Consider the following 17,092-nt stretch of genomic DNA (forward strand, 5'->3'; position numbering starts at 1 on the left):
CAAAGTGCAAAGCGCAGGGCGCAAACGCATTCAGGACGTGTCGGAATCCACTTTTGCTAAATTAAGAACGGAAAAATCCACTTTGCGCCTGTTCTAAAAGGGTTGAGCTTATTCTCTTAATGAGTTATAGGTGTGTTTTGAGAATAAACCAATCAGAGTCTCATCTCCCATTCCCTTTAAGAGCCAGTTGCATCGCGCCACAGTGCATTTGCTATTTACATGACGACTTTGTAAGTGGAAAAACTGAGCGTTTCACTAGCAAGAAAACAGTTAAACAGAGCATCTGCAGCGCAAGAATGAGAGATAATCCTCCTCATTATCTACTCTTACTTTCACTCTCGTGGATAGGGAAACTTGTACGCACAGACATCAATTAGTCTATAAATAATTAATTTCATTTGTTAAGCGCAAAGATTTGTTTCAAAACTATTTCTAAATTCAGTTCTAATTTCCAGCAAACAAATAAATGAACAATAATATGAAGTGTGGTCAGAAAGCTGAGTTATATCCAAATACACATGCTGTGCCCCATATGGTCTGAAACCTGACAGGTGGGCAAATCTACGCTTGTTTTTAATAAAACAAATATAAATATGGATATAATAAATAATACTGCTAATAATAATAACATTATACAAAAGCAAATTGTTATGAATGAACTGAAAAAGCCCCTCGAGAGGAAAAAGGCAAGAAAGTTTGGTTTTTATATTTATGTAGGCTAGAAAATAATATTTTTTGTAATATTTTAATTCTTTATATTTATATCCTATATATATCCTTATTATATCCTTTATATACAATCAATATTTTAGTTCTTTTTCATTATAAGATAATTGCGTATTGCTCTACACTCTCAGAAATAAAGGTACACAAGCTGTCACTGGGGTGGTACCTTTGGAATAGGTACACATTAGTTCTTGAAGGATTCATATTGGTACCTCAAAAGTACATGAGTACCTTTAAATTTAAAGAAGAACACATTTGTACTTTTTAGATATGAATATGTACGCTTGAGGTATTAATATGGACCTTTTAGGTAGAGATTTGTACCTTTTCAAAAGGTACCAGTCCAGTGACAGCTCATGTACCTTTGTTTCTGAGAGTGTACATCTTGTGTGTATTAAGCAGTGTGTAAGTGAGGCGCCCAACTAACGCGCTCTGTGCTGGACAATAGACCAGTTCTGGTCTATTGAAAAATCTATTTTAGTTTCTCAAAATAGCAACGCACCAGCAATGCTCCTCAGAACGCCTTCCTTTTTAACCAGAACGCCTATGGGCGCACATATGATCGCAAATGCATTTGCTATTTAAACAGCGTGGCGCAAAACGTCAAAACGACTCCTGCATCAAGCTGAAACTAGCAAAACAACAATTGCGTTGCGCCCTGCACCACATTGCGCCGGGTGTATGATAGGGCCTAAAGTGACATTTAAAGGCTTAACTAGGTTAATTAGATTAACTAGGCAGATTAAGGTAATTAGGCAAATCATTGTTTATTGATGGTTTCTTCTGTAGACTATCTAAAAAATATACCTTAAAGGGGCTAATAATTTTGACCGTAATTTTTTTAAATTAAAAACTGCTTTTTGTTCTAGCCAAAATAAAAGAAATTTTTCTTCATGAGGAAAAATATTATCAGACACACTGTAAAAATTTCCTTGATCTGTTAAACATCATTTGGAAAATATATAAAAAAGAAAATAAAATTAAGGAAGGCATATGTTTCTTATTATATGACGCTTATAGTAAGAAAGGGAAGTTTTATGTAAATCAATGTTTTAGTGATAATAATAATAAATGTTACACCACACATTAATCACATAATGAACTTCAAACATAATGCAATATTTCTTAAAGGGCCATGACACCCCCCACTTTCGGTTAAAGTCTACTTCAGAATTTTTTCAAAAGATGCATGATTAATGGGCGTGGAGCTCCGCGAGCATGGGGCAGGAGTGGGCGTGGCCAGCAGGGGAGGACAGTTAGCTCACAAAATGAGACACAAACCGTGAGGAGACGCATGAGTTTATAGTTCACAAAGTTAAAATGCAAAGAAATGAACAGTGATTTAATGCCCTGCTACATTTGTTATTCGTAATTTCATATACACATAACCACAATTTGTATCATTATAAAGATAAGTGTGTTCATGTAAACACTATAAATGAGGATCCTCCCTGATCCCCAGGTCTAAATTATAGATCTTGAATGCAGACTCAGTGCAGCAGGTCTCCTGACCTGCCTATTTTAACCATTAGCTCTGCTGGTAATATAGAGGATTTAGGCAAACACAGCAGCACGACGATGTGGCTGAATGTAAACGAACTCCTGATAAAAGTCAACGTCCGCCATTCTCTAATTCACGTGCTGCTCTCCCGACAAAAATGCTTGCAGCACACACACAGCTTTGCTGTATGATCGGCGCTGACAAGATCGCGGGGAAAAACATGCAACACACCCCGTGGATCATGGAAACAAACACATACGAGCCTTCATGAACGGCTACTGCGTGCCGTGGATCCGTGTCTCTCAGCTTGCTTGAAACTGGCATGCCTTGCCTTCGGAAAGCATGTGCTCTCATGAATAATTAAGCAGCCGGCTCTTCTCATAGGATAACTCCGCTATGAATAATAATGAGAAACCGACGCAAAAATCATTTCAAACCCGGAAGCTGAAATTAGCTGACAAAAGCTCAAAATTAGCCAGTTTTCCCCACAATTAAAGCTGACTGGTGCTAACATTGTCTTAACTGATGCTCAACGCACACACATATGTTAATAATTAAAAAAAAAAGTTCTCCAGGGTGTCCTGAACCTTTAAATGAGTACTTCTAAACACATGCTTCTAATTTCAAAAGAGCCTTCAATTACAGCATGCTAGCATCAATTATTTAGCATCAGATATTGTCTGATTTCAGACAAATAATTCATCATTACTCTTGTAGCCTAGATAAAAACTTTACAAATGATAAAAACCATTCATAAAAATGTTCTTTAAAACTTTTTAACTGGCTCAATTAGACTTAAAGCCAGAGCCATACACTGTCTCAATTATACCTGAGGGAAGGATTGGGCGGGTGCACGTCTGAGGGAGCGCTTCCACCTATTCAGGCTTCTTTTACTGCAAGTTCACAGTGTTTGAATGATCATTTTTGTTCTTGACGAACTTGTTTGTCTACCTTTCATTATGTGTTCCTCATGGTTATAAAAGACCCGAAATACATGACTGTTCTGGAACAAATAGCACATATACAAATAAGACAGACACATACACGTCACCCTATTGGGCAACATAGGCTCATTCTGAAACAGTAGCCCGATATACATTTCTGGAGATGGTGAATTGTGTAGCCAGAAGTACATATGGCTGCATTTCATCTTTAAAACAAACACTATGGGGCGATATGATGTTGTTTCTTTTTCATGCTAACAGCTGACCGCTTACCTCCATATGGGCATTTCCACTGTTACCAGTTTGTTCAATGGCTCACCATGTACATCTTGAGGCACAGAGAGAGGAGCTGACCTTGACATTGGGGTTTGAATCTAGCAAAGAACGGTTCCAGAAAGCAGGTAAGACAAAAACAGAAGCCAAAAAAAAAGTAAATAAACAAGTAAATAACAGGGTGAGAATGTGGTAAAATCTGAAAATGTGTTAAAATCTGACAGGCTTTTCTTTTTCTGGATTGCTTTTGAAAACTGTCAGTTGGGATTAGGGAAGTTGGTGGGTGCTGGTCAGGTGGTGCTTTTGCAAACACTTTTGGTTGGGTTTAGGGAAGGGGGTGGGTGGGGTAATCGGTCAGTCACTCAACAGCGGCCTCTGGTGGATTTATCTGAGAACAGCAGGCACAAATGGCACTTGCGACAGAAATTTGAGATCTGTTAAAGCGTACTCTGGTGGATTCATGAAATCACAACTACAAAAAAAACATTTTTGGTGCTATCTAGAAATGTATTAAGAGGCGCGTTTTTGGTTGCTGTTGAGGGTAAAATTATTGCTGTTTAAAACTCTGATTGGGTTATAGTCACTCCCAGGTATAGTGCCCTCTGTTTTGAAACTATCAAGCTGAAAAGAATACTTCACATTATTGACACGAGACAGCATAATGAAAGTAGACTTTTCCTAGCATTATGGTGTAAATTAATAAATTGTCCGGCCAATCAGGGACCCCTCCTTCAGTGGACCCAGAGCCTCTGTGTGGGGCTGAAGCCTCAGGGCCCATTCTCTAACCTCTAGCCCTTATGTTAATCTGGCCCTGAAGCCAAACCAGGTGTCATTTAATTGTCCATTCACCGGCCACACCTACCTGTGATGATCAGTCCAGCAAGTTCTACATTACTAGCCAGTGCTTATTGCCTTATAGTGAAAAATTCAAGTTTTTTAAAAAACACCAGCCCAATGAAAAGACAATTAGCACAATGTTGCAAAAATATCTATCTATCTATCTATCTATCTATCTATCTATCTATCTATCTATCTATCTATCTATCTATCTATCTATCTATCTATCTATCTGTCTGTCTGTCTGTCTGTCTGTCTGTCTGTCTGTCTGTCTGTCTGTCTGTCTGTCTGTTTATAACAAACATATGTAAACAAACAAGAGAAGTAAAAAGAGAAGGCATTAAAATATTAATCATTTAATAAATTAATTCATTCATTCATTCATTAAAATGCAGATACTACATTGAAGCTCTGGACAGGAGAATACAGCCGACCGCGGAGTACAGCCGAGGACCAGATGTAGTCGTTGGTAAGGAAAAAGCAGTCAGAGAAAGAAATCCAACAGAGAATCCAGTTAAGAGATGGATCCACAGCAGCCACAAGTCAAAATAGGCAGTGAACAAGAAGACAGATAAGAGGTTGACACAACAACCCTGCTGAAATACAACAGCTAAAACCAGCAGAGGCTGGTTGGCTGGTTTTAGCTGGTCGACCAGCCTGGTTTTAGAGGGGTTTTGGGCATTTACAGGCTGGTTTTCCAGCTATCAGGCTGGGAGATGACCAGCTAAAACCAGCTTGACCAGCCTAAACAGGCTGAGAGCCCAGCCTAAACCAGCTGTGTCCAGCTTGAACCAGGCTGGTCAAGCTGGTTTTAGCTGGTCATTTTCCAGCCTGACCAGCTAAGACCAGGCTGGAAATAGCTGGAAAACCAGCCTGGAAATGGCCAAAACCCCTCTAAAACCAGGCTGGTCAACCAGCTAAAACCAGCCAACCAGCTTAGGCTGGTTTAAGATGGATTTTTCAGCAGGGAGGACTACACAAATAATCACTGATAACGTATTTAGCAAGAGGAAAAAAAAGCGATACTCACATCTCCTCTGTCGTTGTTGAATGAGACGCTGAACGGTCTGTTAAAATTTGATTCACTGACGACGAGTAAATTATGTACAGTGGTCGTCCATGCTGCCTAAGCACAACCAAAGAGCTTAGAATCACCAAAAGGCGACACTCAATAGAACGTTCCATTGCAAACAGCAACAGCCAAGGATTCGGCCATTTTAAACTGAAAGCTATCGGCTGTCCACTCAATCTTAATGCTGTCGTAATGGCAAGCAGCTGCTTTGTTTTTTATTTCTTCATTTAAAAAGCGCATTAAAGCTGAGATACAACCTGAAAGACGACAATACAACACTTACTATCACAATCATCAGCACTTTCAATAGTTTATCTTACAGACTTATATCATGCTGTTGTTCTGTTGGAGTTTTCATTCCAAAATGGCCGCCGCGTGATCTAGTGGCTGTTTCCCAAATCACACTAGAGAGTGGCCTCTTGGTGATTCTACGCTCTTTGGCACAACCTAAAATAACGGCCGTTTAATGGCAACATTGTGACAACCTTCAGCAACACACAGATCCTCAATCTGTCTACAAAAATGGTACAACGTTATAGGAAGGTCGTTACGTTGAGGCAACGTTGTGTGTTTGTTGGGAAGTTTTTTTAAACTAAATAATCTTTTTCTAAATGGATGATTGTTTATTTTTAAAGAGCGAGTATTAATACTACTACTACAATGTTTTAACAATATGATATTTGGTTTTACTATTCAATAATTGCCAATTTTAGGTTTATTATTCCCTCAACTCCACAACTGTTAGATTATATGTACACCAAATTATTGGATCCTTGGGACGTGGCACTCCTTAAACTATCTATGATTGACAAGAAAAGCTTTTATGTAATCACAAATGCTAGCCCAACCCTAATTAAGTCAACTATATCATGTCAAAATGCCATTTTGACATCTCTGTTGCGTCTTTCATTAACGTTTCCCAGATGCCCCACCACATTCCTTTAACCACATGAAGCGCTTGCTTACGACCACAAAGCCAATCACAGTTGACTGTTGATGAACACACTGTCACTTTTTACAAGCACACCTGCTAGCCTGCTGTTTGTGCAGGTTCAAATGAGCAGTTCTGACTATGTTTTAACGAAAATGTGTGGCATTCTTCTGTTCCTGTGAACCAAATTCCACAGACAAGATGATGTCTGAGCACTGCTGAAGAGAAGTGCACTCACCGGCCACTTTATTAGGTACACCTGTCCAACTGCTCGTTGACTCAAATTTCTAATCAGCCAATCACATGGCAGCAACTCAATGCATTTAGGCATGCGGGCATGGACAAGACCATCTGCTGCAGTTTGAACTGAGGGTGTTCCAGGTAGTTGTTAAGGTGTTGCTCTGCGGTTGCTAGGGTGTTCCGAGTAGTTGCTAAGGCATTGCTAGGGTGTTTTATGTGGTTGCTAGAGTGTTCTGAGTAGTTGCAAAGGCATTGCTAGGTGGTTGCTATGGCATTTCTAGGTGGTTGCTAAGATGTTGCTAGGTGGTTGCTAAGGGGTTGCTAGGCGGTCCCTAAGGTTTTGCTAGGTTGTTGCCAGGTGGTTGGTAAGGTGTTCTGATTGGTTGCTAAGGTATTGCTAGGTTGTTGCTAGGCATTGTTGCTAAGATGTTTTAGGTTATTGCTAAGGTGTTGCTAGGTGGTTGCTAGGGTGTTCTGATTGGTTGCTATGGCGTTGCTAGGCAGTTGCTAAGGTGTTCTAGATCATAGCTAAGGTGTTGCTAGGTGGTTGCTAAAGTGTTGCTAGGTGGTTGCTAAGGTGTTCCTAGGCAGTCCCTAAGGTTTTGCTAAGTTGTTGCTAAGGTGTTGCTAGGTGGTTGGTAGGGTGTTCTGATTGGTTGCTAGGTGGTTGCAAAGATGCCGCTGTGATTGCTAAGATATTTTAGGTCGTTGCTAAGGTGTTGCTAGGTAGTTGCTAGGGTGTTCTGATTGGTTGCTATAGCATTGCTAGGCGGTTGCTAAGATGTTCTAGGTCACAGTTAAGGTATTGCTAGGTGGTTGCTAAGGTGTTGCTAGGCAGTCCCTAAGGTTTTGCTAGGTTGTTGCTAGGTGATTGATAGGATGTTCTGATTGGTTGCTGGGTGGTTGCTAAGGCGTTGCTAGGTTGTTGCTAGGTGATTGCTAAGATGTTTTAGGCCATTGCTAAGGTAGTTGCTAGGGAGTTCTGATTGGTTGCTCTGGCATTGCTATGAGGTTGCTAAAGTGTTCTAGGACAAAGCTAAGGCGTTGTTAGGGTGTTCTGAGTGGTTGCTAAGTGGTTACAAAGGCGTTGCTAGGTGATCGCTAAGCTGTTGCTAAGCAATTGCTAAGGTGTTCTGAGTAGTTACTAGGCGGCTTGGTATTTTTAACTATGAGCTGTATTTTAGCTTTATCTGTGTTTCTCTACCACTGACTGCTGTTTATCTGACGTAGCGCATTAGAAGCAGACATGGATGTGGGAGCGGTGGGTGGAGAGAAGCAACTCATTTGCATTTAGAGCCACAGGCTACAGAAACAGCTACGTTATCCTCAGACAAAAACAGAGGGAGATTCTACATTATATAATAAATAATCTGATAGGTATACTGAGCTGAACCTTTACAGACACATTCTGGAGACACCAAAGTCGTATCTCACATCTTGTAAAAGAGGTCAAATATGTGCCCTTTAAGTTCAACTTTGTAAAACCGCATCTGCAAACAGAAGTAGCTCCCAAAAATATATTATTGATGTGAAGCTAATCAATAACTAATGCAAGACAAATAAGACATTTGAACATTTTATTTGTTACTGCAACCACGTGATTTAACAACTTTAATACTTTATTAAATATTAAACATAATTTTAAGAAACATTACAACAAAACCTCTTGGCTGCTTTAAAGAGACAGGCTCATTTTGAAAGCGTAGCCCTGTATACATTTCTAGAGAGCACCAAACAACCCAGGAGGTAAATTTTTTTGGTGAAGTTTTTGTTTTCACAAATCCACCAGAGGCCGCTGTGTACGCTTTTTGAGATCTCAAATTTCTCTTGCGATTGCCATTCATGCCTGCTCTTCTCACATAAATCTGGGGGATTCGTGAAAACAAAAACGTCAAAAAACATACCTCCTGGGACATATTTGGTGGTCTCCAGAAATGTATATAGGGCTACTTTTTCAGAATAAGCCTGGGTTGGTAGTTTACATGTATTTTAGGAATACAAAATTCAGTTTAAATTTGTACTTGAAGCTTTCAGGCAAATAAAGTTTTACCTGTATTATAAACTTTTAAGTTGTTATTCTGATGGTCAAAATGGCATAAATGTGTGGATGTAAAATGGACGTCAAGGTTTTGACATCAAAATCGATTTACATTTTGAGGTAATTGTTTGGCGTCATGCTTGATACCAATTCAATGTTGTTTTGAAATCAAGGTAAATAAACCCCTAAATAAAATTATTTAATGATATAACACACATCACAGCACAAAACCTTGACTCGACCACTTAATTAATCATTCAGATTAGGGCTGTGCGATGAATCGAAATCTAATCGCAATCGCAATTTAAAACATTACAATTAGCTAATCGCAAGAGGCTGTGAAATGGTATATGTAATATTTGATTTTCTCCACCCAGACCAAATGTGTGCATGACGTCTGTATGTGGAAGTCTTAGGCCCAATCCCAATTCTACCCCTTAGTCCTTTCCCTTACCCCTACCCCTCGTTTTGCTTGTTCACGCCAAGGGGTAGGGGTGTCCCAATTCTCTTTAGCTTGAAGGCGTAGGGCTAAGGGGAGGGGGAAGATTTTTCAGGACCACACTCAAAACAAAGGGGTAAGAAAATTTACCAGAATACACCAGACACAGCTGCACCCGGAGGTAAGGAGATCCACAAATTAGTATTTTTGTCATTATTATGAATTTTTACAACAAACACATGTTTTAATATAATTATAACCGCATACGTGTTTTGCCGTCTTGCTTTTTAAAAAACACATGACATATGATGACGTGTGCAGGTGCTGTAGTGCTGTCCCAATTCTTAGGGGTAAATTTTGAAGCTCTTCCCCTTAACCCTCGGTTGTAAGGGCCAAGGGGAAGGGGTTAGAGGTCTGCCAGCCTGATCTCACGAGAAAACGTAAGTATTTTACGTTTTGCCAGTTTAGTGACTAATTCGTACGAATTTAAACGAGTTCAGTCGTACGAAATTGTACGATTTTAAAAAGGAGGTGTTGCACCTAACCCCACCCTTCAACCCAACTGCCATTGGGGGATGAGCAAATTGTACAAAATTGTACGTATTTGATCGTACGAATTCATACGAATTAGCCACTAAAACAAAAAGTTACGAATTGCTGTGAGATTGTGTTGGGTCTGCAGGGCCCAAGCAGATTTCTTTCGGCACGGGAATACATTTCCGAATAAAGCGCGGTAGCGGTCGGTAACAGGTGTGTTTTTGGACAGGAGCGGGAGGTCTAACAATATTGCTTCCAACATACGCAAATCGAAATCACAATATCAGTCAAAAACATAAAGAAATTAATTTTAAAATATCACAATTAGATATTTTCCCCAAATCGCACAGCCTTAATGTAGATTACTTGCATTTATGATCTTTAAATGATATTAAATGTTTTGGGTTGTGTGAATTTCCAATGGAAGACAGAAATAAAAGCATTTAGAAGACATAAAGGTGAGTTATTGTCATTTTTGATGGTGTAAACAAACAGCTTCTTCTTTATCTAAAAAAAAAAAAAAACATGTTTAGTTTTATTTTTCAATTAGAAGTGAAACTCACATGCTTACCTCAACTGATTTAAAGGGATAATTCAGCTAAAAAGTTCCCCTTTATGAGTGTCTTTCTTCTGTCATACACTAAGGAAGATATTTTGAAGAAAGCTGGAAACATGTAACCATTGACTTCCATGTTATTTGGATTTGCTACCAAGATATATGGCTTTCAGCTTTCTTCAAAATACGTGAAGTTCATTTATAAACAAATTTCGAGAGGATCACGTGCTTACGATTGTTCACAGCTGTTCCAACTTTAGCTAATGACTGATTATCCTATCAGACGATCCTTAACTCACTATAAATAACCAGACTTTTCTCATCTCAATATCTTCGTCTTTAAGAAACCCCCCGACCCGACCCAACCCTACTTTCCCTCCTTTCAAACGGGCGTCACGGTGGCCAGCAATTAGTGCTGTTGCCTCACAGCAAGAATGCCCCTGATTTAATTCCTTTCCAAACCATGCAACATTTCTGTGCAGAGTTTTGCTCGTTTTCCCTGTGGGTTTTCCCCGCGTCCTCCGGTTTCCTCCCACAGTTCAAAAACAAGCACTCTAATCAATTAATCCAAAATATTTGAGCCAAACTCTGAGTACACCTTTCAGCATCCATATCTGATACTTAGCTACAATAAGCAGGAGGGGGAGTCATCGAGATCTACCTGAGCTCAAACTCCCCTCTCGCCTTGCAACGGGAGGGAACCCAGGACTCGAGGATCTTATAAGCTCAGGGCTATCTCCCGTGACAGCACGCCAAACTAGCTTTATTATCAATCATCAGCTAAGTGTGAACTCTTGAACTTATTTTGAGTTTAACAACTCATAAAGGGTTGAAAACATGTGAGTAAACAGTGAGTAAATCTTCATTTGTCTTAGATAAACTCCCCCTTTAATTCAAAACAGTGATGTATTTTGTTTTTCTACAGAAAAGAAACATCCTTTGTAAAGAGAACTGAAAAATGTTGGCAGTGTGTAGGTGGTGTTACAATACCTGGAGGTACCTGTGGTAGTAAAATGTTTAAACATAAGCGACAGTGCAAAATTAATGCAGGTCTTTCAGAGCGTGACACTCCCAGTGTGGCGTAATCAGAACCTTGAATTCCACAAGTGTTCATGAAGTGTGTAATAGATTGATTTATGGCTAGCCCACTCAACCCACCCCTGAAACAGTCATGTTACACCTCCAGAAAAATGAAAAGGCAGGTTTATAATGGGAGGACAGACTCCTCTGTTGCAGTGTGGTTGGCTGTGGACACTGTTCGCAACATGTCCTCTTCATGCACGTCTTCGTCATCTGATTGGACAACAGGAGTGTTTGATCCATCCTCATTGGAGGGCTGACTGTCACAGGTAGAGTTGGAGGAAGTAGATAACATACGTGACTTGATCTCACGGGGATCAGGAATTCTCAAGGGCAAATCTGGAGAAATCTGGCCAAAATCTGGAGAAGAAGAAGAAGAATTTAATTGTACAACATTGTTCGCCATTATCATTTTTAGACCTTTTTCACAAGACGGTGATGTAAATCCTCAAAAGTTTTTTAAAACAAAACATTTATAAAACTTATATCATCTTTGCATCAAATTACAACAAAAATTAGCTTAATAGAGGCGTTTATAATGCAATGTCTATGTACGGGACATGGTTCTCTCTTCTGGCTGCCGTTATCATTCTGATACTGTGTCCTAAACTCATGTGACAACATTCCAGCCATAAGCAATTTGGTTGTCTGAACCAAAAGTGACGTAACAGAAACATTTAAATACCAGCAATTGCACTCCCAACCAAATGGTAAAGGCTTTTAATCTAATTAATACATATTAAACCTCTTATTATTATTAATATCGTCCACTGTGTGACTAATGTTGGTTTGCAATATGTAATGCTGTGTTCACACCAGACGCGGAACGCGCAGATAAATCGCGATATTCGCGTGTAAATAGCCGCGTGAACATTTAAGGTTACTCGCTTCATTCGCGTGTCAAACCCCGCTTCATTCGCGTGTCAAATTCACTTCAGAACAGATGCGGATTCGCGTGATGGGCAGGGCTTCTGTCTGCCCGAAGACTCTAACTTCATAGCTAAATGGATAACATGGATTTTATGAAGAAAATAACAGTGTTTATGTGCTTTATGAAGACTGAAAAACAGCGTCAATACGTTTAGAGTCGTGTCTGAGTCCACTACATTCTTTCAGAGGTGCATCCAGCTCTGTGAGCTCATAAACTCCTTCAGAAACTTAACCTGGATGACGGAGACTTTCAGCGGTGCTTCTGACTGAGCCAAGCCGAGTTTGATGAACTGTTGTCGGGGAAGGCTGGAGGATTTCCCTCGGAACACCGACTACAGGTTCTACGTCACAATCACGCCCCCACAAGAGCAAGCTTCTGATTGGTTAACGCGGCGCGAATGTATGCTGAAGTTCAGATTTTCGAACTCGAGAGATTCGCGCGGAACGCTCGTTAAGCGCGTCAAACGTGCAAAACGCTTAATTCGCCCAGCGCCATTCGCGTAATTTGCATCATTCGCGCCGCGCCATTCGCGCGTATCGCGCCACAGGATGTCTATTCGCGCATTTGCATTGACTAAACATGTAAATCACTCGCGCTTGACGCGCGTTCCGCATCTGGTGTGAACGCAGCATCACAGTTCTGACTTTCGTTTTCAAACCGTCTGCTAGTTATTTTATTTTCAAGACCTGAGGTGAACTATCGGCTGCTGCTTTCAGTAGTATGTCAATAAATGTCACGTAAAATGGTATTTCAACTCACATTGGGAGCATTTAACTCTGAATAAAGCACATAATCAGTACCTGAGGTGATCATTGTCAACGTAGTTTATGCTGTTGTTCTGCTGTGACATCGCAGAAATAGAAAGCATTTTTAATACAGAAATTTTGCACATCGCTGTCGCAGGTACTTAGGACAAAACTCCTTTAAACATGAAAAAAATGAAACGTTTTTAATCGCATGTTCCTGTGCCATGTTGAATGTTGGCAAGATGTGGTGTTACACTTTTTTCCTTTACCTATCATCATGGTAATATCATGATAATGATATTGATTATATATTGAACAATATATCAAACAATATCAATACTGAAAGTTTATATGGTTATTTGAGCAAATTGAAATGCTACTTGCATGTGAAGTCAAAATTATTAGCCCCCTTTTAATTTTTTTTTCTAATTTTTTAATATTTCATAAATTATGTTTAGCAGAGCAAGGAAATTTTCACAGTATGTCTGATAATATTTTTTCTTCTGGAGAAAGTCTTATTTGTTTTATTTAGACTAGAATAAAAGCAGTTTTTAATTTTTTATGAAGCATTTTAAGGCCAAAATTATTAGCCCCTTTAAGCTATTTTTTTTTCGATTGTCTACAGAACAAACCACTGTTATTCCCTGATTCCCGACATTATTGAAAAGATAAAATAAATCAGCTATTAGAAATGAGTTATTAAAACTGTTATGTTAAGAAATGTGTTGAAAAAAATCTGCTTTCTGTTAAACAGAAACGTCAAGATGTTTTTTACTGTAGAAGAGGTTATCCAGACAGCATTTTTTGTGTGTGTGTGTTTAAAAGAGGCATAATAGACATCTAAACATGAAACTAAAGGCTAAATTTGGGCTGTCAGTGAAAATCTAAAAGACTTCTAACAGCAGTCTAAATATAGACTAGTCACCAAATAGACCGATCAGACAGACTTCACTTGCAGTCATTCCTTCTTGTCTATTTGATTACTAGTCTATTTTTAGACTACTGTTGTAAACCTTTTAGATTTTCTCTGACAGCCCAAATTTAGCCTTGTTTTAGTCAAGACATCCATGTTTAGCTGTCTATCTGGTGTCGTTTGCTGGACAAATTTATCCTTGTTTTAGCCAAGACATCAATAATTGGATGTCTATTTGGCATCTTTAAACACACAAAAATGCTTGTTGGGTGAATTTAACTTTGTTTTAGCAAGACATTCATGTTTAGATATCTATTAGGCGTCTTTTAAACAACAAAAAATAATACTTGTTGGGTAAATCTAGACATTTAAATATCTATTAGGCTTCTTTAAACACACAAAAATACTTGTTTGTTAAATTTAGCCTTGTTTTACTCAAGATACCCTTGTCTAGATGTCTATTAGGTGTCTTTAAAAGAAGGTTAAATTGACCCAACAAGCTTTTTTTGTGTTTAAAAGACCCCTAATAGACATCTAGACATGGATGTCTTGACTAAAACAAGATAAAATTGACCCAACAAGCTTTTTCGTGTTTAGATACATGTTCAGATGTCTATTGGGTATCTTTTAAACAAACAAAAAAAAAATGCTTGTTGGGTAAATCTAGTCTTGTTTTAGCCAAAACATCTACATTTAGATGTCTATTAGGCATCTTTAAACACACAAAAAATACTTGTTTGTTAAATTTAGCCTTGTTTTAGCCAAGACATCCATGTTTAGATGTCTATTAGGTGTCTTTAAAACAAGGTTAATTTGACCCAATGAGCTTTTTTGTGTTTAAAAGACACCTAATAGACATCTAGACATGGATGTCTTGACTAAAACAAGAAAAAATTGACCCAACAAGCTTTTTCGTGTTTAGATACTTGTTTAGATGTCTATTAGGTATCTTTTAAACAAACAAACAAACAAACAAAAAAATGCTTGTTGGGTAAATCTAGTCTTGTTGTATTCAAAACATTTATACTTAGATGTCTATAAGGCGGCGAGGCAGTGGCGCAGTTGGCAGTGCTGTCGCCTCACAGCAAGTAGGTTGCTGGTTCGAACCTCGGCTCAGTTGCCGTTTTTGTGTGGAGTTTGCATGTTCTCCCTGCCTTTGCGTGGGTTTCCGGGTGCTCCGGTTTCCCCCACAGTCCAAATACATGCGGTACAGGTGAATTGGTTAGGCTAAATTGTTCGTAGTGTATGAGTGTGTGTGTGAATGTGTGTGTGGATGTTTCCCAGAGATGGGTTGCGGCTGGAAGGGTATCCGCTGCGTAAAAACTTGCTGGATAAGTTGGCGGTTCATTCCGCTGTGGCGACCCCGGATTAATAAAGGGACTAAGCCGACAAAAAAATGAATGAATGAATGTCTATAAGGTAACTTTAAGCACACAAAAAATGCTTGTTGGGCCAATTTAGCCCAGTTTTACTCAAGACATCCATGTTTAGATGTCTATTATGCATCTTAAAACACTCAAAAAATGGTTGGAGGGGAACAGAAAAGCTGAAATAACATGTTTCAACATAAAATGATGAATTATTTCATATGATTCTTTGCACTCAGTTGTTTGTTAAATATCTGTCACAAGTGCTGTTAACTGTAACGGCTCATAGACGCTGTTTTTACAACCTGACATATTTTAACATGACACTGAAAATCAGTGTTCAAACCTGTCTCAGTAAAAGCCTTAAGCCTTGTTCTTGTTTGTGCTGACAGTGTTATTTTTTCTTTTTCACGCCGATTATGTGCAGACTCATGGCCAATTTGAACCTGTTTCAATTACTGCCCATGTCTGTTACAAACAATCTTATGGAACAAAATCAATGCCAAAAGTCTTGAATTAAAAAAGCTTGCTGAATAGCACAAACTGAAAAAAATAATATACCGTATTAACAAGTTCTTTCATTTTAATGACTTGAATTCCGGGGTTTGTATTTTTAGGTCCTGAAATTTAACATATCTGTTTATTTAAGCTGTGAAGATTTCAGCTAAAAATATTTCAAACACGTTTTCATACTTATAAATTCGATAATTCATATTCAATTTCCAGATTTCACTTACAAAATATTCAATACCCTTTAAAAATACGATGTATAATATTCAAAGGGCAATTTTCAGTTCATTTTATTTCAGTTCAAATATTCGCTTCCATAAATTCAGTGGCTCAAATTCGACTGTTAAAATTCAACATTACATTCGGGAACTGCAGGAAAAGCAATAGATTGCAGATTGCAGATTGAAGATCGCCAGCTGCTCATTCACCAGCAAGTGGAGATGGAATAATGTAAGATTAAGAAATAGTTAATAAAGATAGAGATTGTGTAACATTATATTCGTCAAAAGACGGTTTATGTGAACCTGCTGGTGAATGAGCAGCTAGCGATCTTCAATCTGCAATCTAAGCTGGGTTGCTACCAGAAGTGGTGTTAATGAGGCCAGCAGGGGGCGCTCAACCTGCGGCCTGTGTGGGTCCTAACGCCCCAGTATAGTGAAGGGGACTCTATACTGCTCGGTGAGTGTTGTCTTTCGGATGAAACGTTAAACTGAGGTCCTGACTCTCTGTGGTCTTAAAAAATTTGAGGATGTCCTTCGAAAAAGAGTAGGGGTTTAACTCCGGCATCCTGGCCAAATTTGCTCACTGGCCTCTGTCCATCATGGCCTCCTAACCATCCCTATATCTTAATTGGCTTTATCATTCTGTCTCCTCTTCACCAATTAGCTGGTGCGCGGTCTGGCGCAAAATGGCTGCTGTCGCATCATCCAGGTGGATGCTACACATTGGTGGCGGATGAGGAGATTCCCTCCAATGTGTAAAGCGCTTTGAGTGTCTAGAAAAGCGCTATATAAATGTAAGGAATTATTATTATTATTATTATTATTATTATTACGTCCTGTCTTTAGGTTTCAGCTGAGATTACATCAAACATTAAAATAAAAAATACACATTTCAAAGTACTGCAAGGTGCCTTAAAGCTTTTTTTCTTTACCAGTCAAACTGTCTTCTAAAAGCTCAAGTTACCTATTAGCAATTTAACTATTCAAAACAAACTTCACCTTCTATATTTATATAGCACATTTAACTGCAAGTTGAATTGCCTAAAGTGCTTTATATACTGAATGCTGTAGAAATGTAGAATCTACAAATGACGTGGACAACAAAATACAAACATTAAATTAAAAAATTCCACAACAAGCATTTCTTAACAGTACTTCAAATGCTAAACTGGACGATTGTGTCTTCAACTGTGACCTAAAATCCTCTAAAGACTCTCGAATGTACAGGAA

General features: G+C 38.8%; 3 protein-coding genes across 8 annotated transcripts in view; 1 reads left to right on the forward strand and 2 right to left on the reverse strand.

Annotated features, from left to right (window-relative positions):
* Positions 1–5,718, reverse strand: part of cdh27 (cadherin 27) — a 34,922-nt gene extending 29,204 nt beyond the window's left edge. Inside the window, exons 1-2 of one of the 2 annotated variants that reach the window (XM_087273140.1) lie at positions 5,312–5,718; positions 3,445–3,545 (exon numbers count right to left, since the gene is read on the reverse strand). In XM_087273140.1, the coding sequence (XP_087129266.1) occupies positions 3,445–3,450 (6 nt within the window). In that variant the 5' untranslated portion in view covers positions 3,451–3,545; positions 5,312–5,718. Of the gene's footprint in view, positions 1–3,444; positions 4,693–5,311 lie in introns of both variants that reach the window. The other variant, XM_087273142.1, reaches the window with a different exon arrangement.
* The window catches only part of ranbp3a (RAN binding protein 3a), a 1,280,039-nt gene that overhangs the window by 1,104,136 nt on the left and 158,811 nt on the right, over positions 1–17,092 (forward strand). The gene's annotated exons all lie outside the window — the stretch shown is intronic.
* si:ch211-253b8.5 overlaps positions 8,088–17,092 on the reverse strand; it is a 43,961-nt gene continuing 34,956 nt past the window's right edge. For all 4 annotated transcript variants that reach the window (XM_087273180.1, XM_087273177.1, XM_087273179.1 and 1 more), the window contains 2 exons: positions 9,616–11,534; positions 8,088–9,563 (listed from right to left, as the gene is read on the reverse strand). In XM_087273180.1, coding sequence (XP_087129306.1) covers positions 11,299–11,534 — 236 coding nt within the window. In that variant the 3' untranslated portion in view covers positions 8,088–9,563; positions 9,616–11,298. The remainder of the gene's footprint in view (positions 9,564–9,615; positions 11,535–17,092) is intronic.

Source organism: Danio rerio, chromosome 11, assembly GCF_052040795.2.
Source record: "Danio rerio strain M-AB ecotype USA chromosome 11, GRCz13ab, whole genome shotgun sequence".
Classification (NCBI taxonomy): Eukaryota; Metazoa; Chordata; class Actinopteri; order Cypriniformes; family Danionidae; genus Danio; species Danio rerio.